The following is a 25,389-nucleotide window of genomic DNA, read 5'->3' on the forward strand; positions in this document are numbered from 1 at the left end:
GGTACATGAGCAGGAGAGTGCCATTTCACTTATGTCCTGCTTGTGGGCTTCCCATAGATATCTGGCTGGGCACTTTGGGAATACAGCACTGGAGTAGATAGACCTTTGGTCTGATCCAGCACAGCTCCTGCTATATTATTGTGATAACTACTGAAAGGTAGTGCCCCAGATTACTAAATCATGCAGATTATACATGAGGTGCCATCCAGATGTTTTGGACCACAGCTCCCATATTCCCTTATTATTGGCCATGCTGATGGGAGTTGTAGTCGAAAGCATATGGAGGGCACCAGGTTGCCTGTTCCTGCTGTAGAGCATGTAAAGCAGGGGTGCAGAACCTCAGGCCCAGGGGACAAATCTGGCTCTCCTGGGCTGCCAATCTCACCCTCCAGGTTTTCCCATATAGCCATGCCCCCTCCCCTTGCAGCACTCCCTTTTCCCTGACTACCAATCATTTTGTGGTTTCCTGGGTTTTGTGCAGTTTTTTCCCTATTGTAAAATGTTGAAATTTCACTCCTAAGGCTTAGTTCCTGGCAGGAAGAGTTTTAAGCTAAAGTATATTTGTATTTTTGATACTTTGGACCTGCCCCTTTGGCTCCGCCCCTTTGGCTCCACCCACCACAGGCATGCAGCCCATGAGAGCTTCTTCAAAATGGAATTTGGCCCTCAGGTTGGAAGAGGTGCAACACCCTTGTTCTAAAGTAATTGCAGTTCCAGAGCTAGCCTGGAGAGTAACCTAAATGGACCTAAGAAATTAATCCTCATTCAGAAATACTTGGAATTGAGCCACTTCTCACTGTTCAAAAATTGTAAGTTTGAGTGTGGCCATAAATTATCATCTTTATGATTTAATGAGAGCTGTACCAGAAATTAACAGATTATCTTCCTTGGTATGTAGTGCCCCCCCCCCCCTGGCATTTGCAGGTCTGTAAACTCCTGGTGCCAGTTTATTCCAGCAAAAATAGTTAATCTTGATGGAATAAACCACATGGACAAGGATCAATTTGATCAAAATGTCAAGTTCCCTATCTGCATACTCACTTAACAGCTATGAAACTGATACAAGCAACCACAATCTGACAGACCAAGAACCTTTTTGGTTTGGATTTATCCCTAGCAGTATTGTCCTAATAGCCTCAATGCCTCATTAGTGAAGGGCACAAAGAAACAGCAGCCCTCCTGATGCCAGTCAGTTCCAGGGACTCATAGGGGACAGATTTCTACACTTTGCCTGCCTGTGGTCCAAGCTTACTTCAGACGTTCTCCACATGTAAACCCTTGCGTTCTCCTACCCTGAAACAAGTCCATGGCTGTCCCTAAATTGAAGAACCCAGCAGAGCACTAAATGTTTCTGTGCGCTATCAGGCATCTGATAGACATATAGGCCATAGAGCCAGTTCTACAGGACCAAAGGCTTTGCAGGGTTTACTTCATTTTTTTCTTGTTTCCCAGGAAATATAGGGATGTAAGAGCCATCCTGGACCTCAAGTGGCTGAACAGGTTTCTCCACAAGAGATGTTTCTGGATGGAGACATTGAAATCTCAAGCCATCTCAAAATGGAACTTTTTGACATTAATAGACTTATTGATGGTCTATCTCCATGTACCAATCAGACCAACCACAGAAAGTTGTTACTCTTTGCTTATCGCAGGACGTACTTCCAGTACAGAACAATGCCATTGGGCTTCACATCAATGTTCAGGATATTCATCAAAATCCTGACACTGCTGATAGCCCACCTGATGGCACAGGGAATTTACCTGTATATGTATTTGGATGACATTCTGGTTTGTTCTCATGCCAAGGTGCGAAGGCCTATGGAGCATACAGGCCATGATGCAATAACTGAGGGAGCACAGCTTTTTTGTCTACATGGCAAAGAGTTCCTTGACACCAACCGTGCATCTGGAACACCTGGAAATAGTTCTAGACATGGACCAGCACAGAATGTTTCTGACAGGAGTGGTGAACCACGTTATCTTGCCTAGCTGTAAAAGTGTGAAAAATGGAGATAGCCAACTTGATAGAGCTTGCCCAGTTTCTGGGCATGATGATTTCATTTCAATACCTGATGCAGTGGGCCTGTTATCACACAAGGCCTATTGAACACCTACTTCTGTTCCAAGACCAGTGTCAGGAGCACCTTGGAGGCCTCTCTCAGTAGATTCCAATAGCCAACTCAAGACACAGACGAAAGGATTTCTTTTCAAAGCTTTAATCCTTTTACAACTTAATGACTCTTTCAGATGCTAATCACCAGAGACTAAAGCAAGGAGCAGCAGAGTGGCCTAAGCTTCAAGTAGGCAGTTGATCCCCATTTGAAAGAGTCACTTGAAGACCCAGAACTTATGGGCTAGGGAGAGATCCTCCCTCGTTCCCTTGGGTCCATGGGAAGCGGCTGTTGCTTGCGCGCCAAACGGGCGCTACGCCTCCTTTCCGCGCCCTCTGCTTGTCGCTCTTTGTGTCTGCGTCAAGCATCTAAGAAGCCCCCCTCCCGCACTCCCTCACTATCAGGGTCACTTTCTATCTCAGGAATGCCGGCAGGAGGAATCTCTGCCAGGTGCTGAGCCTGTGAGGGATGAGCTGGCCCCTCTCCCATGGATTTTGTTCCTCCTCCTCAGAATCGGAACTGCTCTGGGGCTCTCTGGGCTCAGTTTCCTCCCTGACAACCAGATAGTGTGTCAGACACACATATAGATCAACATTACACAGGGGCTCCAAATGTTCCTTGGATGGTGAGTTGATCTACATTGACTACTCCAGGGAGCCTATGACAATTCACAGGCAGTTAATAATTGCCACCACCATCAGCCTATTCGCCTGGATAGCCCATCTGTATGGATGGGTGATGCAGCCAACTTGATTACTTGTACACATGCAGAAGAGCATCAGTTTCCTGGAGTCCATGCAATCAAGCTGGTCCTGCAGGTATTTCAGGAACTGATATAGAACAGCCACGTCCAGGTGAGAACACACACTGCATCAGCCAAGATGTACATAAATTACCAGGGGGTGTACCTGATCAAAAATTCTAAACCAGGAACTTTACAACATTATGATTTGGGTAGAGGCTCAGCTATTATCCATCAAGGTAAAATACCTGGTGGAGGAGCCAGTACGGTGGCAGGTAGGCTTGGCTGGACATCCATCCATGAGACGGAGTGGGTCCTGCATCCTCAGGTCTTCAGCAGTATCTTGAAACACTTCAGACAACCAGTTGCAGACCTGTCAGCAGCCTCAGAAAATACTCAAGTGCTGCAATTTCTGTTAAGATGCCTAAGTCCAAAAGCAATGGGAAGCAACACCCACATTATGCCATACACATTCTCTCTTCCGCCTTCCACTGATTGCTCCAGAGGATCCAGGACCTCAGACCAGAGGTCAGACTGGTGGTACCCCACATGCTGCATCACCCATGGTTCTGGATCTGGCCAAATTGTCTATCCACAAGTGGCAGAAAATATCTACAGGACTTATTATCCCAGGGTGCAATATTGTGCTGTCAAGTTCACTTGGTTCAATTAGAAGCTTGGAGACTGAGTGGAAGCGGCTAGGGCATCCTTCCCTAACTTTGCATCCTCCAGGTGTTTTGGACTATAATTCCCAGCAATCTTGACCATTGGCCATGCTGGCTAGGCCTGATGGTTGTTGATACAAAAGGTCTGGATGGCTCTATTTGGGGAAGTCTAAGCTCAGAGGAGGTACTTAATACCCTATTCTGTAGGGTAGGGGTAGGGAACATTTTTGCACATGGGTCTTTCAAAGGGTCTTAGCATTAATACATCAAAAGCGCAGATGACAGTTCTGAATACTGTGTTGGGTTGCCAGAGATGGGGCGACTGTCTAGTCATTCTCACATCCATAGGCACCCAAAAGGAGCAGCACTGCTGAATCCTCCTGCTGTGCACAGGTTCCCTACCTGGAATCTAAAATGGATTGTTACTGCCTTAATGGGAGCTCCTTTTCAACCAATAGGGACTTTCTCTTTAAAAAAGCTTACATTAAAGGCAGTGCTTTTCATGGCAGTGACATCAGTATGAAAGGTGTCAGAACTAGGGGCCCTGACTTCCCACCCTCAGTTGGATGTGTTCTACAAGGATAAGGTCATGCTTCAACTTGATCCATCTTTTCTCTCAAGGGGAACCTTTTTTTGTCACGGTTCCCAGCAGGGTGTGTTGCCCCCCTTTTCCCCTAAACCAAAACATTCAAAGGAAAGAGCCTGCCATATGTTAAATCAGGGGTAGGGAACCTGCAGCCTTCCAGATTATATTGGATTCAAACTCCCATCAGCCCCAGCTAGCATGGCTAATGGTCAGGGATGATGGGAGTTCTAGTCCAGAAACAACTGGGGGGCCATAGGTTTCCCACTCCTGAGTTATATGTTTGTAAGACTCTGTGTTTCTGGCTGGATGGGTCTGCTGCTGTTCCCCACCTTCCAAAACTGGAATTGAAAACCCAGAAGGATCCTGGTCCCCAAAGTGTAAAAACACAAAGTAAACATGTAAAACAACCAGTAAAATATATCACTGCAGTTGTCCAAGGAACATATGAAAACTGCAATGAAAAACAGAACTTCAGGGGAAAAAAAGAGTGGTAGGGTCAGAATCAATTCCGAGGTGTCCCTACCTACCACCCCCACATATATGACAAAGATAGAAGCCTCTGAAAATGTAGGTATGAGTCCTAGATAATAGGAATTTACAGTAAGAATTTATTTTTCTCTTATACAAATGGTAGAGAACCTTAATTTCATGTTTATGTTGAGTTTATAATTACATGGGATATTTTTGTCTGAGCTTCTTGGAATGAATTTTTTTCCTTGAAGCTGAGACCATGAAATAGTTAAATCCCATTGGGCATGTATAAGGTAGTTCTTTGGATCCCAGCCTTCAGCTGCAAACCTAGGCAGTCTTACTCTAGGACAGACTTCCCCAACCTGGCGCCCCCCAGATGTCTTGGACTGCAACTCCTATAATTCCCAACCAGCATGGCCATTGCATCTGAGAGTTGATGGACCCTCCAGAACAGGATGAGATGTTAATGCTGCAGTGGGTATGAGGAACTGGTGAACATTACAGAATGCCTACTTTGCACAAGTGGAAGTGTTTTCTGCTTGAGCAGTACCTTTTGGATTCAAAACCTTTTGGATTCAAACTATTAGCATTAATTTCTTGCAGTAGTTTAAATCATCTGTATTAGTAGTAGACTTAAAAAAGAATTGGTATTTTGTGTTTTTTAAGCTGTGTGAATGTAGGATCACAGGAACATTCTTGTCAGTGTAAATCATGCTCACTATGCATGGGCTTTAAAGAGATAATCGTCTAGCCGTAATAGCCCTTTATCTTCACCCGTTTTACAGTTCCTTATTCAAATAGGAGTCAGTTACTAGGTTAATGTTCCGTTTTAGCTTAAGGCTGCAATGTTTTTACAAAAGAAATTATAAACGGTATATGATAGATTAAAATTAGGTACTAAGAAATGCTATACACGTTCAGTGCATATAGATTACTTAAAAAAAAAAAAAGAAAAGAAACCTAGGAAAAAGCCTCTACAGAGTGTGACTTAATAGCACTGGTGTATCTAAAATACTATACTATATGTTTATACATAAATCAGTTACTTCTGACACAAACACAGTTGGTCATTAATTAATTAGACATGAATTCTAAAAGAGGACCAGTCTTGTTTAACAATGATCAGAGACGATTTGATATTACATACTTGTGTAAAAAAGCCAACATCATTTTTATATGCTCATATTGCTGTTTTCCTAGCACTAAGGAGATGGTCCCAGAGGTCTCCCACCCACATGACCGTATAGATGGTGTCGTGAGACAATTATCCTCCAGATGCTCCGTGCTCCATGGTTAAAGGCCCACCTATCCCTGTTGTGGTGCCCCAGCAGGCAGCATTCTGGCATTCATTTGCAGTAAGGTAGAACTACCTAGGCATTGGAAGTTGTTTTGCTGTGACAGCGCAGCCATTATTCGAGCTGTTACAACTAAAAAATTTCATAGGATCAGACTGACATTACTTGTGAATTATTTCTAGCTCCCCCACACCCACCCAAATCTTCAAAGTGCTATTCCATCTCACACACCACTAGAATGTCTGTGGCTGACAGATTTGAAGACCACAGTCGTAGTTGTCAAATAGTGTGTTAGAAAGTTAAACATAATTTATTCATTTGCTACAGAATATAAACGTAGCTCAAAAGACATTTGGGAAAGAAGTACTTAGAGAAGAGCAACACAGAGATCATAAAAGTGGCAATTGACACTGTAGGCAATCTTGTTATGGGGTCCTTTCCAAATACTAGTTGTAGAATCTGAATTCTAATAGGTAATTTCATTATGACTGTACATAGTAAGCCTATTTCTACTTTTGGAAATACAAAACCTTGGTAATATTTAAGAAGAATTGATTCAAAAGTACTTCCCTGTATCCCTTGGGATGGCAGCAGCATTTATGCAGATGAAACTTTCTTCTTACAAAACTAGGATTTACAGTACAAAAATGTACATGTGGGTTGAAAACATATTTTGTATGCAAGCCCCTGTGAATTCCAGTGTTTGCTTTGCCATTAAGCACATTCTCATGCATAAGCTGTTCAGCAGAAATACTCTTGTTTAAAGTTGTGTATGCATAAAATTGAGGCAGCTTATAAGGAAGAACAGTGTTGCTTTCCTGTTACAAATTGCAAATATTTGAGTGAAAAAACCAAGAAAAATGTACCAGAAATTATTCAGTCAGTAAAAGAACAATAAAATAGCAGTTTTGGTATGTATCGCATTATCTTCATTCACTTTGTTCTCTTCTTTTACTCAGACAAGCTGTTATCTTCTAAAGGAGCTCAAAACAGAATAGACAAAAGTTAAAAAATAATTGGACAATATGGTATGCAAAGCATAGTCAAATTTACAGATCTTATAAAAAAGGCACATTTAGCCATTTAAAACCTAAGAGAAACCAAAAAGAATGATTTATCCAAACCCAGAAAATGCCATTATGTGCCAAGGTAAATGTTACAACCTCAGTGGGCTAAATTTCAAGGCCAAATGAGATGAGATAGTGGCAGATCCTTGTGTTTAAAACTGGATCTTCCCCAAACATATAGGAAGCATCAAATCTGCAATCTTATTTTAAAGACTAACCTCCTCTACTATGTTCCTTGAGGTTTTTCCCCTCTCCTCCAAGGCAGTTTTCTCTAAGCCAAACTCACTTCTGGTCAGAGCCAGTGCAAGCTCTCCTGCCACCTGAGGTGGAAAACACATGCATGCCATGTCCCCCCCTCCCGCACTCTGCCATATCCCTTTTGCTGCACCTCCCATCTCCTACCTACCTCCCCATTGCCACCACTGTTATTGTTGCTGCTGCTCTCTGAAGAGCCACGTTGGCCATAAAAAGTGGTTGGCGTAGCTTTGTGGGTCACTGTGACCCCAGTTGCATCTGCAAATGTTTGTTAGCAACCTTGCACCTTCATCTCAGCAGGTGATCCGAGTTAGTGGTAACGCTCAATCAAGATGACCACTTTTCTGTGTTCACAGAAATAGCTTTGCAAAATGTGTTGAGAGTTGCCGTCAGACATCTTTGTAAACTAACAATATATTTACAAGGTTCTGGGTGGAATATAACAACTGATTAAGAACATCAGAAGAGCCATGCTGGATCAGACCGAGGGTCCACCTAGTCCAGCATTCCGTTCACACAGTGGCCAACCAGCTGTCAACTGGGAACCTTTTTTCACCAGTGTACCACTAGCCAGGGGATTGGTTAAGAAGAAACTGACTCTTGTTGGCATGTGAGTGGGTGGGGAATTCCCCCAGTGTTCCTTGCCCACAAATCCAGAAGCATCAACAATAGCATTTTTGGTTTTCAAAAAGATTTGACACTTGTAAGAAAGGAAGGATAGTGATTCTCCTCTCTTCAGTGCATAACGATGCAGCAATCTGAGACCAGAATTCCAAGCCTGAAATCATTCTTTTTTATTATGATTAAAGATCATTATCTTTATTATAGTAAAACTAAAGGTGTATGGACACCTGTGACCAGATGCTTTCCATATTTACTTCCAAATATATGACCAAACGGTGATCAGTGGTCATTGTTTCCCATTGTATAACATTGCCTGTTTAAACGCCTATATTGTTTGGATGTTGAACAATCCATGATGGATAAAACTTCCCAAAAGATGTCTCTCCATAGCAGTGCTAGGTCTGGAGTTGATCAAATCCTGATTTCTAGAAACATAACCAACTTGCCTGTAACATTAAGAGATGCAGCTTCAGAACTGGTAGGGCCTGCCACTGCTGACTCCAGGAAAAGGGGCATGTGCCATCTCTGTGGTTGACGTAATGACAGAAAATTGAAGCAATGATTTGCTTCATGTAACCATTTTGTCTGTCCCGCTCATGCAGTTGTGGAATCTGGTGATTATGCATAGCTCTGCGAGACCTAGGATAGCTGCAAAGTCTGTAAGATTTGTTGTTACGGGTAATTCATGTTAATTATAGTATACTTATGTAACTTTTATAATGTTATATATGTTAATGGCACAATATTTTGTTTTTTGTTTAAAAAACTATGGCACCAGACCCCACACATGGTTCTTGAAGGTTTATTTACTTAACATTTTCAGATATTATTGACTCCCATTATTTATATGCAACTAGGTTGTTTTACTGGAAAAGGGAGAGTCTCAATGAAAACATGATTTTTTAACTTACAAATAGTGTCATGCTTAATACCTTCCACCAGGTGTACATTTGACCACAAAACTAGATTGATACTGTCAATTTTTCTATCAGTGGTTAAAAAAATAGTACCAACTCAGTTGTTTTTTGTTGTTCACTCTTCTCAACTGCTGCCCAGGGAAGGTGTTGTTTTTGTTGAAGGTTTTAAAGTTTTATATCTCTGAAATGGTTTAATACAGTAAAACCAAAGGAACAATTTTTTCATATCAGTTATGACCTGTCTGCACTATGAGACATATATTAATACTTGCACTTGCTAAATTTCAGTGTTGCAGCCTTCCCAGCTCTCTTTAAGTATTTTCTTGAGATCAATTTTAATGTTAGGTCTATCCTCAAGTGTTTCCATTCCCTTTCAGTTTTGTATTAGTTTAATATGTTTGCCTTTCTTTTCTTTACCTAAGTGTTTATTGAAGATGTTGGATAGCACCAGACCTGATAGTTTCTTCTGCATAATGTATACGATAGCTATTGTATAGCTGATGTTGATTCTTGTTTATTTGTCTTGGCATGTTTTTTTCCCAAGTAACTACATACTTGTAATGTCCTAGTCCATATCAGTAAGCTTTCTAAAGTGAAGTAAAGTAAAAAGCTGAAATTCTAAACCATTCAGTTTGTCAGTTAGGGAAACTAGGTTAGTCTGGCTTGATTGTCCTTAATAAAGGCATATTTGTTGATAGTAATCACTCCCTTCCCCTCTAGGTGCCAACAGAGACTTGCAAATAACGTTTTTAAACCCAACCTCAGACTCCCCTGCCACCCCACTTTGCTCTGTCACTTCCTCCTCCAAGCTACTACAGTGTATTTCTTTCCCTGATACAGAAGTAGTATTACAGTTTTATCTTGTCTTTCTATTAAGTTGAGGTTTCTTTTCTGCATATATTGCTGTCCAGTTGCCAGCAAATCACCAGAATCCCGCCCAGCAAGAGGGTATTACTATGCTATCAAGGCTTTGTGTGCAACTGCAGAAGCAACCCAGTGCTTGTGTCGGTCTTGGGTTTCACATTTCCTTAAAGGTGGAAAAGGGAGTGCGTGAAAACAAATCAGTCCAGAACACTCTTTCTAGTACAAGGAAACAGTATTGCACTGACCAGGAGGAGATACTCCCACTTATCAACTTACCCCTGAGCAAGTGCCACTTGTCCCACGTGAATAATTGAATGAACCAAGTTCTCAGGTTTACTCTGTAGGAGGAGCATCTCTCCTCCCTAGTATGTAATACCATATATTATTTAAATTTTATTGTTTATAGCCAATGGCCATTACAATATAAACACAAGAAAACACATTTATAAGACATTGAGCAATCAACCCAATAAAATACAAATAGAACCTTGGAAATACAAATAACAGATTTTAAACATATGTCTGAAAAACGAAACTCCCTTTAGCTGTTATCACTAACGTGATTCAGGAAGATCACTCCTAACGTTTTTGCAGCTAGCCCAAACAGAGCTACTTTGTAACTGACAATTTTGTCTATGTCTGCCAGCAGCCATCTGATCTTAAGATCATGGGATAGGCCTTTTAGAGAGGTCTGAAAAGGGAGAATGAACTTAACCCTAGGTGAATTATATAAAGGACAGTATAAGTTATAATGCACTACATCTTCAATTTGGCCTAATCCACATACACAGAAATTATCTTTTGTTGGCTTTTTAGAAAATCTGCCAGCCAGGTATTCAGTGGGCATCCGTTGAAATCTGAGCTGAGTAAAAGCTTGCCTTTCAGGGAAGAAGGTTAGTTTCTGCAGATAGGTGGCCCTCTTATGGTCTAGCTTGATTTTGGCATACCAAATAGCAGACTTACAATTCTTTATGTATTCAGAATCTCTCTTAGCATCATCAACAAAGATTATGTCCCGGTTCTTACGAGCAGATTCATCTTGCATCATCATTGCTGGGGAGATCAAATAGCTCTGCATCAACTATCTACATGATTGTACCCAACCATTGATTGTAGATCGAAAAAGCAGCGTTTTGCTAATCTGGCATCAATAATAGCTTTTTCCAATACAATATGACAGATTTGTGTATGCGTGCTTTTAAAGAGGGAAGACCTAGTTCGCTCCTTAATATTGCACCAGGTGTACTGTGTGCTTCTGCCAAAAGTAGACACAAGAACTTATTTGGGGTTACATCAAGTTCATCTTGGTTCTACTAAGCGGCGACCCTCAGTATGATAAAGCTTCTTTATGGCCCCCAGTGAAGAGGCAGCTGAAGATGTAATTGCCTCGAAGTGGGTATGCCATAGGTATTTTCAGCAAAATGAGGACCCAGATATTTAAATGAGCAACATTGTTCTGTCTTGTGTCCACCCAGAGCCCATTTATGCTGCTCATGCCTCTTGGCGAACACAACCACTCTAGCCTTACTATAATTAATAAATAGGCCTTCTTGCTTACAATAAGTCCCAAATTTGGTAAGCAGTCTTCTCATGCCCATTTGTGTCAAGGAAATGAAGGACAAATCATCTGCATAAAGCTGTACTAGGATCTTCTGTTTCCCAACAGCAGAGGCGGGGAAAGGAGGGGGGAGATTTCCTGAGTTGTGTCATCGATATAAAGATTAAATAAAACTGGTGCCAAGATGCAACCCTGTTTGACACCCTTGCTGTGGGAATAGAGTCTGAAAGGGAACCCGCCATACCAATTTGAATTTTGACGTCAGTATTGGAATAAAGGTGCTGTATAAGAAATGCAAGCATTTATCTAGTGAACTGGCATCTAATTTTTCCCATAAGTGTTGTCAGTCTATAGAATCAAAAGCAGATGATAGATCTACGAATGCAATATTTAGCTTTTTTGATGGCCCATTTACATATTTTTGGATGAAATAGTTCAAGACAAAGCACTGATCAATCGTGTTATGCCCCTTGCAAAAACAAGCCTGCATTGGGGATAAAATCTGCTGCTGTTCCACCCATTGTTCCAATTTATCTAGAAGGTGCCATGCATATATTTTAGTGGGAACATCAAAGAGACTTATTGGGTGATAATTTGGGGGGTCCCCGTGATCACCTTTCTTATAAATTAGAACTATGATACTAGATGTCCAGCCAGCTGGCAATATTCCAGTTGTATTAATTGATGTAAACAGTGTTGTCAGAATTGGCGCCCACCACTCTGGATCCATACAAAGTATTTCAGGTGGCAGCATATCCCATCCACTTTACCCAAAGTGAGTTTTCCAATGAGACTTTTTACTTCTGCTTCACTAACAGGCAACCACATAGGTAGCACTTTTAGAACTGACTTATCGTTTCATACCTCCTTTCCTGACCTTCTTGGGAGTTACCTTTGTACATCTTTCCAAAATACAAAAACCATTTTGTTGTTGGTATTTGGCCCTTCACCACTGGTTTAAGTTGGTTAAGACTACATGCTATGAAGTCTCAGAAATATTTTTCATTCTTACTAATAATGGCTTGCCCGAGATCCTTCCATAATTTATTAGCATGACTTTCCTTTTTCCCTCTTAAGAGATCTTTATATGCACATCGCTGTATTAAAAACCTCCTAATTTGATCATCAGATGTATTTGTCCTTAAAGATCTAGCTGCTTTTACCGGGGACTGGTTGCTACTTCTACACTCTACGTGAAACCAGGATTATGTGCGGGGTTTCATCTTCTGATGTCCAGATTTTACCAAAGAGGGCCTTAAATTTTCCAGCAGGGCCTGGTTATAGGCTAAGGTAATTACCTGCCTTATTTGTAAATTAGCCTCTGAGCTTCATCATAATTGGATTCCCCAGAATTTGCCTTATTTCATCTGCCACAGGTAATGACCATCTAATACGTCTTTCCCCAATGTGGGTGCCTTGCATAGGATGTGAAGGGTTAAGCCACTTACTGATCTTTGTATTGCCTACTTCTGCGGCAAATGAAAACTGATGATTATCTGTCCGTTCCTCTAAATAGAAGGATTGGACTTTTGAATAAATATGTGACACAAAGATGTAATCAACCACGCTGCCCCCATTCTGGGTTAAATAAGTATAGTGGCCATTTGTCCTATCCAATGGCCCTCCATTTAAACATTGTAACTGGTGTTTGTATACAATAGAATAGAGTATTTGCCCATTTTTATTGATGGACTTGTCCTATTCAGTGTCTGTCTGGGATATTAACATTATCTAAGACAGTAACTTTACTCATTTGTTCATTATTTTCACCAATTCGAGCACTGAAATCCCCACATAACAAAATGTCTGCTCTTGGGAATGCTTCCTCATTTCATAGTAGCACTTGTTCCAGATCCCGCCAGATATTATTGGCATGCTGATTTATAGGTTTAGGAGGCACATATACATTCAGACAAATAACAGGGCTGGCTCTTGAGACATTCACTAGTACCGTCTGAATATATTCATTATTTGTTAGTTTTAAGTCTTTTGTATCCAACTGTATATTTATAGAGAGGAAAACAGCCAGGCCTCCACTTCCATGCTTACGTGTTTTTATTGCTGGAAGGGCCAGTATTTTAAAAACTTGCAGATAAATATCATTAACATCTATGAGCCAAGTTTCTTGTAAACATAGGTCAAATGATTGCATATAGAGGGTAAATTCAGGGTCAGTAAACATATTTGTCCAGCCTGCCATATTCCAAGACAGAATATGCAATAAAGATTCAAGCTGTTTTGCTATTGGTCTAACTTGTTTAGGAGACCTGCAGTGTCTAAAAAAACACTACCAGTAGGCACCTGGGCTGGTCCCATATGCTTATACCCATTCACATCAGATATTTGTTGCAGGTTTGAAATTGTGCTACCCAGTTCCTGTGACTCCAAATATCTATAAGCCACCCACCCCTCACTGGTAGGTATTGACCTGAGTTTTCTGTTTCTCTCGGAGGGGTCTATACTTTCTGTCTCCCCAATTGTCTCGAGTGCACCCTTCCTTTCTGTTGTTAGCATAGGGATGTCTTCTTTAGGCAGCTCTGCATCCATGGATTTATCTATTCTAGTTCTACTTTCTCTTTTAACTCTAAATTTAGGTGAAATCACTTTAGGATGAGAAGGTTGATCTACAGTGGATCCCCCTGTATTTTGATGATTAAACATCTGTATTTGACTTCGCTTGGTCTGTAATTTTTCTAACTTGTTCATGATTTTACATTGTTCCTTATCAGGAAGTTTATGAAAGGTGATTATAAGATCTTCCTCTGCTGGCTCGGTCTAATCTAGATAATCTGAAGCTGGGCTCTTAGAAGCTGGTTTACTCCAATCTAATATTGCTTGAACAGGGGCCTTAAAATTTTCCTCCAATCCTATTATGTCTCCAGTGGGCGCTGTGTTCAGTTCATCCCACTGAATTAGGTCATCACAGCCACATGAGTTGAAAATGGATCTGGTTTAAAGAGGAGAGAAAGATTCCCTCCCTATGTTCTCCTTTTTAGGTACCAGCAGGGGTCTTGCTATTGTGTCTTAAAGTGCTGATGAGGGAGCACCCCTTTCTGGGCTAGCTGATCTTTTTTCTCCATTATCAGTGCTGGAATTCTTTGGGAGCTAAAAATTTAAAGGATCCTTGTAGCATGTCCATATGTGATAATACTATAGGAATACCTCTGTCTCAATTCACTGGCTGCACACAGCTATTTATTTATTTAAAACTATTTTTAGGCTGCCTTTAAGAGTAAAACCCTCTCAGGGCAACATACAGGATTAAAAAAAAACCATACAAAAGTATAAAAATAGGCAGTATACAATAAAATACTGTCAAACGCTATAAAAACAAATTACACCAATAAAACCTGCAGCCCACAAATTATGGAAAAGCCAGCAAAAACAGTTGGGTCTTTAGAGCCTTCCTGAAGACCTGCAAAGAAGGGGCCTGATGAACCCCTAATGGAAGCTTATTCCAGAGGTGTGGGCCACTACTGAAAAGGCCCTCTTCCTTGTACTCACCAGCCTACCTGCTCTTGGCAGTGAGCAAATGAAAAAGGCCTCTGTTGATGACCTCAGAGTGCAGGCAGCCTGGTACAGGAGGAGGCAGTCCTTCAAGTAACTTGGGCCCAAACCATTTAAGACTTTAAAATTAAAACCAGCACTTTAAATTGGGTTTGGAAACGTACCGGCAACCAATGCAGCTGGTGCAATATCGTATGAGCAGACCACCCAGCCCCCACCAATATCCAGGTGGCTACAGTCTGCACCAACTGAAGTTTCTGAACCATCTTCAATGGCAGCCCCACATAGAGCGCATTACAGTAGTCAGTCTTGCATGTCACTACAGCATGAATGACCAAGGCAAGATCCTCCCTCTCCATATAGAGTTGCAGTTGGTGTACCAGCCTATGCTGGTAAAATGTAGACTTGGCCACCACCGCCACCTGAGCTTCCCCAGTTAGCACCGGGTCCAGGAACACACCAAAACTGTGCACTTGGTCCTTCATGGGGAGTGCAACCCCTGGTAAGACCAGATGTATTTCTCTGTCAAGATTGGTCAGTTTCCTTTCCCACAATGCTTCCATCTTGTCTGGATTAAGTCTCAGCTCGTTGGCCCTCATCCATTCCAAAAACCCTCCTCCAGACACTGGTTCAGACATATTGGATAATTGTTGCGCATATATACATATGCATGCATGCATGCATATATATATATATATATATATATATATATATATATATATTTCTTAATGCATATCAACCAAGTGTATTTACTCATTATGTGCCAGACAATGTTGATGAAAACAATAGTGCAGCAGTTCTTTGAACCTAGCTGATGACTTTGGGAGCAGTATCCAACAGACCACCTCCCATACCAGATTGCCCTCTCTAAGACTTGCTGGAGGGGCTGCTCTTTTTGCCTTGATGGTGACTGAAACCCAGCAGGTTGGCACAGTGGAGAGAGCCTTCTCTGTGGTTGTATCTAAGTTGTGGAACTCCCTGTCTTCGGAGGCTGGTTTGCCCCCTCCTTTTGCTACCTGGCTTTCTGTTCTGGCAGGCTTTTGACCCCTTGGGTTTAAAAAACAAAAAGGCCTCTAAATTCTGTGTTGGGAACATTAGCTGTATGTTACACAATACAAATATGGGGAAGAACTGTAACACAACAGTGCATTTCCCAGTTTAATCTCGGTGGCGTCCATACGAGGCCCTTAGGCTACAATCTGGCCAGCGTGATAATATTATGCCAGTATTCTTTCATCTGCACTGGCTGCCAGTCCATTTCCAAGCCCAATTCAAAGTGTTGGTGATAACGTTCAGAACCCTAAAGGGCTTGGGTTCAGGCTACCTGAAGGATCATCTCCCCCATATTCACCTGCCCAGTCCTTAAGATCAGCTTCAGCAGTCCTTCTCTGGGAACCCCTGCCAAAGAAAGTGAGGTGGGTGGCTACTAAGAAGAGAGCCTTTTCTGCTGTGGCACCCTGGTTGTGGAATGAACTTCCACAGAGAGGTTTGTGTGGCGTGTACATTGTGCTCGTTTCGGCTCCAGGTGAAGACCTTTTTATTTTCCCAGGCATTTTAATTTGTCAGTTTGTTTTTATCTGGCATCGTATTTTACATGTTTGCACTGCTGCTAGTTTCTGTTTGGTTATTTTTATCTTTCTATTGTAGTTTAAAACTTCTATATTATATTTTATTGTCTGTATTTTATTGTTTTGTCTTTTATGGCTTTAATTGTGAACTGCCCAGAGAGCATTGGCTGTTGGGCGATATAAAAATATAATAAATAAATAAAGTAATCTTATGTGCCTTTTCTTGGAAACAAGTCCCACTAAAATAAAAATGACTTGTTTCCAAGTGAAATCCATAGAGTCAGGTTGCTAGAGAATCTTATCCCCTGGTTTCCTGAAAATCTGAAATAGTACACTTACAGCGTACCCGTTGTAAATCAATGGGTTTGTAAACTGCAGTTTTAAATGAGCTTTACAGTGAAATTCTATTATTCAGAAGTAAGCGTCATTGTTTGAAATGGAGCTTATTCCCAGGTAGGTGTATATAGGATTGCAACTTTAATTTGAGCAAATGGCTTTTCTGTCTTGAATCCCATGCTTTATATTTTGTATGACTGTTGGTGGCACAGATACTTCAGTACACTGTAATCCCCCAATGATTTAAGAAAAGACTTCCATACCTATGATATGGTAGTTCTAGACTCATTTTTTAGAAAAACTGAACCAAAAAACTATTATTATTTTATGTTGTTATTATTTTAAAGATCATCTGTGATATGGAAGCCCAGATCCATGCACTGCGGGAAGAGCTAATTCAGGTGAATACTCAGCGAAAACAGCAGCTGGTTGAACTTAGCCTTCTTAGAGAAGAAGAAAAGCAAAGAGCTGTTTGGGACCACGAGACTGCGATGAACAAGCTGAAAGTTGAGTCAGAGAAGATGATGCTAGACCTGAAAAAGATGAATGCTGCAGAAAAGGAGGTGGCACTGGAAAAGGTAAGCACAAAAACACAGCTACTGACTAGGGTGTTGCAAAATGTGATCTGCGAAACTGAAGTTGTGTACGTTTTTTGAGATGTGGGGGTGGCATGTTAGTGCTTTCACTCCTCACAGTGCTTATGCACATCTTTTCTGTCCTGCTCCAATGCGTCTTAACATTACTCATTTAAACTCCTACGTGGCACTTTAATTTGGGAGAGAATTGAGCAAGACTACCCCCGTCTGTCCCCACCCACAGATAACAGTGCTCTTCCATTTCAAGATAATTTTCTTATTTCTTAAGAACCATTTCTCCAGTCGGAGGCCAGAGGGCAGTTTCGCACTTCAGGGACAACAGTTTCTCCTGGTGGAAGATATGGTCAACTTATGACTTTACCTTCTCTTCCCAGAGGGTTTCTGTCTCCTGTGCAGGGAACAGACTTCCCTGAGAGTTTTCCTGAACTTTGATTCCAACTACTACTTTTTCTTTTTTTTTAATTCTGTCTTCTCTCTGTCTCTTCCGTCCTTACCCACTTTTGAGGCCAGGGTCACAGGGAGACAAATGGAAGTCACACAGGCTAGCAGCAGCTCTTCCTTCCGCATAGGGCCAAGACAAAGCTACCAACGTTACAGCAAGGCACTTCACCCCAAACAGACAACATTCCCCTTCATCCACATCCTACCAGCAGGGGAAATGAGGCAATAAAGAGGGCCTTTGTAACTGATCCTCTGACACAGTGCCCCATCCTTCCCTTAGGATTGAAACCAGACCTTCTATCTAGTGGGTAGGTGCTTCCCCCCTTCACCACCACTACTGCATGCACACATGCACGCACACATAGAGCAGGAGGGAATGGGCAGCAAGCACTATCTGCAGGAGCTTCTGTTCCTTCCATTGTGGCCAGAACCAGCTGTTCTAAGCAGCTTTATGCATGCATGCATGCTGCTTCTATACCGCTTGACATCCCAGGGTTTCCAGGTGGTTTACATACACAAACGATACAATATAAAAACCAATATAAGAATAGTATAAAATAATTAAAACCTTAAAAACATTACATAGTGGTAAAACATAACATAGCGGTAAAACAGAACAGTGTCATGACTGATTACAAGTCAGGGAAAGCCTCAGTGAACAAATGCATTTTCAAGAGGTGTTTGAAGCTCACCACAGTTTCCGCCTCTCAAATTACATATGGGAGAGTGTTCCAGAGAATGGGTGCCACTCCCAAGAAAGTCTGCTTATGTGCTATTACCTGATGGCACACTGCTGGTCATGGAATGACCAATAAGACCTCCTCAGAAGATCTCAGGGATTGGTTTGGTGTATATAGGGGAAGGCGGCCAACTAGTTATCCTGCCCCCAAGTTCTTTAGGGTTTTGAATGTCAACAACAAAAACTTGAACGTGGCTTGGTAGCTAATAGGCAGCCAGTGCAGTTCTTTGACATAGGTGTTTAGCTAGGTGCTCCATTGAGCATCCTATGTAATGGATTCTGCACATGGTAGAAGGGTGTGTCCCACCAAAAAAAGATCCCCATCCCTCCTGCAGCACAAGAAAGAGGACTCTAATTTATTTTCCAGTTGTTGAATCTTCTCATCCTCCAGCAACAATGTGCTTCTATTCCAGTGCAGTCCAAAGACAGAGACAACCCTCCAACTGTGCCAGGATAGATTGGAAAGCAATGGTAGTGGCACAGCATGTTGCAACTGCAACTTTAGAATGACCAAGCATGTCAGTCTCACTGGCCAGGGGCACAATTGATTACAGAAATGACAGATGCAGCAGAGGACGTAAGGGTCACGAGTACTCTGCAAACACCCCAGCTTCCCCAGATGGCAGTGATCAGTATTTGCTGGACCTAAGTTTCTGTGGTGAGTTAACAGTTGCTGGCCAGGAAGGTATGATTCTGCTTCTGTAGAGTTAGCCAAATGGAAAGAGCTTGGAGGGCGGCATAGGCAGCACCACAAGTGCAAGTGACTTCATGAAGTCATACGCACATGCAGGAGTAGCTCTCATGGCCAGGAGTAGCTCTCATGACCAGGAGTAGCTCTCATGACCAGGAGTAGCTCTCATGGCCACTCACAGGGCAAGCACAGAAGGAATCACGCTCCCTTCTCCGGTGAATCCTCCAGTTACATCTTGAGAGAATAAATGCACTCTCTTGACAAAGTTCCAGACATAGAATCAGCCCATGGGCACAGTCTCTTCTGAATCTCACTACCATAATCTCCAGTTGGACTCCCCGGGCTAACTGACATCAGCTGCCCTGTGGAAAAGGAGTGAAGGAGACAGGAAAAAAGCAAAGGGAGCATCAGGGCATGCTCCAGTTGGGCTGCCCCCTCCCCCAGGAGATGAAATAGGAAGCAGGGCCATTCCACCAACCCTGCTGACGGTCTACTTCATTTTTTCCTCTTCCTTCCTCATCCCTTTTTCCCTGTGTGTCATGCCTTTTTAGATTGCAAGCCTGCAGGCAGGGACTGTCTTTTTTGCAGATTGATTGTAAGCTGCTTCATTAAATAATAATCACCAAGAGCACTGGGTAGTTAGTGATTAGTCCTCAGAGAGGACAGCCTCCTTCATTTTAGAGGTGTCAACCACGCTTCTGAATAGGGAAGAAGATAAATCATCTGAGAAGGAAGGGGCTCGTTACTGAGGTTTTCTCATGGAGGTCACTGTAAATGGTTAGCAAAGGCCATCTGTACCCTAGAGCTCTCACCACATAAATGGAAGGAGGAGGTGCAGGGGACAGAACTCCACTACACCTTAGTGAGAAAGGGGCCAAGAAGGTTGTTCTCCCAGGGACCACCTAGAGCTCCCACAGTACTCTCTCCCAAACATCTTTGATAAGGAGATGAGAGAAGAATGGGCAAGCTCAGCTAGAGGCACAACGGTGAGCAAGATAGCCAACAAATACCACGTGCTGTCTGATAAGATCATGGAGTTTGAGAGTTCCGCAAACGGATGTTCTTATGCCAGGGCTGACTCTGACAGTAGTCATTCATGTGGAAAGACATGTGTGACAAACGCTTTGAGACAGTACTCTGAAGCATCTGCAGTAGTATTACTAGTATCAGTCACTGACAGTGCAGAATTAGCCAGAACAGATTCCAGCACATCCAAGGGGAGCAGGAACAGATTCAAAACACTTACTCCCGCCCCATCTACATGAGCCATTTACTCTAGGGCTGCTGCGATTCAAGGCCCTTCGGGACATACGACGCAGTCACCACTTCGCAGAGAAACCATGGTTTTCACCTGGAAAATGTGGATTTCCAAAGATGCGTTTTGCTGAGATATTTTTGGTTTGCTGTGGGTTTCCTGTGGTTGCGCGCTGTCTGTCCCTTCCCCGAACTGACTTCGCATTTTGTGTTGGATGTGCAGTAGGCATGTCTAATGCTTGTGTCACTCTGTAATGCCCCTTCGCTCCTCCCCGTTCCTTCGCAGCTGTGCAGTTACAGAGGCACGGAGAAGCGTGCTCATTTCTTCAACCATACCTTCACAGCTTCATATCTTCACCATGGTTGCTTTGGAGTCAGTGGCCAAGGGCCTGGAGTGGGGATGTCGGGGGAGCAGAAGCTCCAGGACCAGCTTCGCTCCAGCCACCATTTTGGAATGATGGGTAGGCACGTACCTCTACTGGGCACACATGGCATGTGCGGACCATCACGAGAGTCTCGAGCTGGAGAACTGCCAAACAGTTGGCATGGTGACAAAGGAGCAGACCACCCATGTTTTACCTAACAAGGAATGGATAGACACAAAAGAACCCCTAAAATACAAAACAGCCACTAAAACCCAAAGTGTTGCACCCCCATGCTCACGTGCCTGCACAGCTGCGCATTTAAATATAATGGTTAAAAAAAAGAGAGCAGCGCAACTGCCGCAGTTTCATCAGCTGTGTGTCAGGCACAGTGGATTTTCCCATTGGAGAAGTCCGCAGTAAATCACACGGGTACCACAGCAGAAGCTAATTTGCAGCTGCAATGCTGCCCAGTTACAACAGAGTGAAGGTTGAAAGCGGTGCTGTGTAGATGGCCCCTAGTGCCCAGATGTTTGTGTTATCAGCAACAACCACATCATGAATTACCACTGTTAATAATGTCGTTTAATTTCCTTCTGACCTCACTGTTTACAGTTCTTCACATGCACAATATGTACAGTATATATACCTGAGACTCTCCATAATACTCTGTGCATCTGATGAATTGAGCTGTAGTCCACAAAAGTTTATTACAGAACAAATATGTTAGTCTTTAGGGTGCCACAAGACTCTTTTGTTTTTGCTGCAGTGGACTAACACGGCTACCCGCTGGAATGTATTTGGCCTGAACTCTGGCCCCAGGATATTTGCCAGAGTTGAAGTAGCCTTTCATGATGATACAATATATGCAGTGATACATATGTACAATATATGAAGACATCCTGAGTAGTTCACAATTCCTACAGCAAGGACAGGAAGATATCAAAACAGTCAAGTGCCTTAGGCTTGTGATAAATCTGAAATGACTTCTCTACAGCTAAGAACATAGTTCACTGGGAGTGACTGGAAATGGCTGAGGACAGTATATTTCTGTCAAAGGAAAAATAAGAGTCTTATGTTTTTTGTGTCTGACATTAGACATATTATGGAGGTGGCATACAGGCACATAGGAAGCTGCCTTATACAGAATGAAATAATTGATCCATCTAGCCTAGAATTTTCTACACTAACTGGCAGCAACTCTCATGGTTTTATACAGGGATCTTTTCCAACCCTCTCCCTTTGGGCACCAGTGGTGACTGAGCCCAGGCTGGACCCAATCCCCATTGCTGTGATGGTACAAGTGTTGCTGGTTCTCTCACACTGGCCCAGGGGAGAGCAATCGGGCAAAAGAAAGGAAAGAGTATTTCCTGATGCTTCCATCCTTCCTTGCTCCAGCCCAAAGGAAAAGACAAGTGAGCAGGTGGCAACTGCAGCAAGGGGACCCCACCGAGGGAGCCTTGCCCAAAATATTCCAAAACCTATAGCCAGCACTGTGTGCAGGTGAATGTGTGTTTGCCTGCATTGTATACTATTTTGTGCAATCTTAATGACCTACCTCAGGGTGGGCAACCTTTTTGACCCTGAGGGCCACATGCAGCACAGTGTGTGGGGGGAGGGGAGCTGCATACATATATGCAAACACACACACATACATACTGCACGGGGGTGAGATTGCTGGGGAAGGGTAAGCTAAAGCCTCTTCTCCCCCCCGCAACAAACATCTCCTCCCCCACCCACCTGTGACCCCAATTGGGATCCCTGTTCCAGCACTGCTAATAGCAGTGTCAGAACAACAGTCTTTTCCCCTTTCCCGACCTCATGCGAGCTACACAGAGAGGCCGCATTCGGGCTGCAGTTTGCCCACCCTTGTCTGACTTTATGAATAGGATTGCTAGATATCAGCATCTGAAATGGCACAATGTTCTTAATGTAAATAAACTAGAACTATCTTGACATTAAATATGAGTTAGTTTTATTTTCCTTTATTCTAGTAGTATTCATTTATTTATTTGTTGGCCACTGCTGTAGCCAATTTCTTCTCTTTATTGGCTGTTTCTAGACTATAAATGCCGATATTTTTGGTCCTAATAAAATTATTCATTCATGGTTCAGTGTTAAACTACACTGAAACTTCTCAAAATACTTACCTACATTGGCCAATGTCCAGGTGTTTAAATGTTTTAACATGCATTAAAGCACAATCTGCATTTTATTACAAGATTAAATGCAGCAACCAAACGGAGCAATTTGCATATAGAGTTGGGAACAATCTTTGTGAAACTGACATTTCATTTACCTGCATCAGGTTCTTGGTCTATAATTTAAAACAGCATTCTAAGGATTATGTTGGAAATCTGCCAGCCTGAAATCATTAAATAGCTGTGATCAACAATTCAGAATCTTTTTTGAATTTAGAGAAAGCTGCACTTGGCATAATTATTTAAAGGCAAGGTCAGAGAAAGTATTTAAACCTTTGCAATTCATAATTAAGGGATTAATACTAACTTATGAAGACATTGCCATTTTTGCTTAAAAGCTGAATTTGAATCTCAATCCTTTTCTTTCTTTGATCTTTTTTATATTTAAAGCATAGCAAAAGAAAAAGTTAACTTTGTCTCTCCTAATTAAACTTAGATTGCTTCATTACTATGATGTATTTTTAGCTTCCAAGAAAATTAGCTGACTAAAAAAAAGACAGCACAATGAAAATAATTTCTAACATTAACTGAAAATAGTGTTTGCTAGTGTTTTCAAAAGAGGGACCAAAGTTGTGAAGGGACTTATAATTTTTTTGAGTCCATGCAACGGGGAGTATTTGAGGACAACAACAAGATTTGTGTGAGTTGAACAAACATAAAGTGCCATGTACACTGATGATACTGTATACATAATAAAATGTGTGCCGTTTAAGTTTCTGGGGACTGGATGGAAGAAGGACTCCTGATTCCCTGCTATTCCCTAATGTTCACTGAAAGGTTCTGCTTTTCTGGCAGTTTGCTCTTTCTGTTCAGTTTGCTTAGTTGTCTGCCTGAGAATAATTCAAAGTGCTGATGTTTACCTTTAAAGAGCTAAACAGCTTGGGACTTGGCTGGAAGACTGTCTTCTCTCACATGAGCCTGCCTGATCTCTATGATAATCATCAGGAGCTTTTCTCCATGTCTCCCTGCCTTCTGAAGTTAGGTAGCTGGTGACTAGAGACTGATCTTTCTTAGTAGCTTTCACCGGGGGTGGGCAACTTGTGGCACATTAAATGTTGTTGGACTGCACCTCTCATCATCCCACACTATTGGCTAGGACTATGAGTTGCAATCCAACAACATCTAGAAGGCCACATGTTCACAATGGCTCATCTACAGTGACTAGAAGCAGTTCTTGAGGGTTTGGGGCACGGGTCTTTCTTAGCTCTACCTAGAGACGCTAGGGATTAAAACCTGAGGCCTTCTGCATGTAAAACATGTGCTCTACCATAAGCTATGGCTGTCCATAGGGAGGGAATGTTGAGCTTCTATTTATTACATTTATTAATAGGGCCTAGAAAACCTTCCCCTAGACAGTGGCAAACGCTATCCTGTGTCAGCCACAAAGGAAGCAAGAATGTCTTCCCTAAATGTTTGTTTTTTTGGAAAATCAATTTTACCCAGTTTTACTTTTTTATTCCATTACAAATTTTAAAGGTTTTATATTATGTTTTATCATGTTGTATTTTATGGTTTTAATTTTTGTGGACTGCCCAGAGAGCTTTGGCTATTGGGCAGTATAGAAATGTAAGCAATAAATAATATTAACTCGAGTCATATATCACTGAATCTGCTTAATTTAAATGAGATCTGGGTTTATATAGTTTTCTGTGGATTGCTTCTGTATTAGATATAATATGTCTGGCTCAGTCACTTCCCTCTCAGCCCCGTATAACCACTATGCATCCGGACAGGGTAAAGCAACCTTCCACAGCCTGGTGTCTTCCAGATATTTCAGACTATAACTCCCAGAATTCCTGACCATTGGACATGCTGGCTGTGGCTGATGAGAGTTGAAGTCTAAAACATCTGGAGGACACAAGTTTGGAGAAGGCTGGGGTAAAGCATAGGCACCATACCCCTAACCTTCTGGGGAAAAAAATCCCTGGTATACCTGTGTAACTTGCTAACCTAATTTAATTTCACTGTGACCTGATTCATGCACAATTCCTGATCTCTAATCATTTTTAAGAGATCAGGTGCCGACCGCAAGATTGTGTACTCCTTCCCTTCACTCATGATCTCATCTCCTGCCCTTCCCCAAATAGTGTTAACCATGGATAAAGGTTACATCTGTACCAACCTTAATGGTTAACGGTAACCAGGATTCCCACAGTAATCAGGGGTGGAAACTAGTTTTCAAAACATGTTTAGAAATTGGGAGTGTAATGCATGTAGCTTTTGATCACCCCTGAAACAGGTTGTTGTGTAATGTGTTCCATTTATCTGTTGATACAGACACATACAGATATTTTTGCATATGTTTTCCCCTCCAGACCACACTAGTTTAGGACACAATCTGTCTGCATGTTACATATAACTCTAAAATTGTTCTGTAGAGACCTGACTTAGGTCGGATTTCTTTTATTTCTTTATTTCTTTATGGTCATTGTTTTACTACTCTTATTACATATTCAGTTTACTACTGAAATATTACAAAATTAGTGCTATAAGTTTTTAAATGAACGAAATGTGTGGTAGCAAGCAACTGAAATAAAGC

General features: G+C 42.0%; 1 protein-coding gene across 9 annotated transcripts in view; it reads left to right on the forward strand.

Moving 5' to 3' along the window:
• Nucleotides 1-25,389, forward strand: part of CEP112 (centrosomal protein 112) — a 411,978-nt gene that overhangs the window by 250,891 nt on the left and 135,698 nt on the right. For all 9 annotated transcript variants that reach the window (XM_084837487.1, XM_084837488.1, XM_084837483.1 and 6 more), the window contains one exon: nucleotides 16,914-17,144. In XM_084837487.1, coding sequence (XP_084693613.1) covers nucleotides 16,914-17,144 — 231 coding nt within the window. The remainder of the gene's footprint in view (nucleotides 1-16,913; nucleotides 17,145-25,389) is intronic.

The sequence above is a fragment of the Heloderma suspectum genome, chromosome 2 (genome assembly GCF_057233095.1).
Source record: "Heloderma suspectum isolate Gila_16-S chromosome 2, 16-S_ref, whole genome shotgun sequence".
Taxonomy (NCBI): domain Eukaryota; kingdom Metazoa; phylum Chordata; class Lepidosauria; order Squamata; family Helodermatidae; genus Heloderma; species Heloderma suspectum.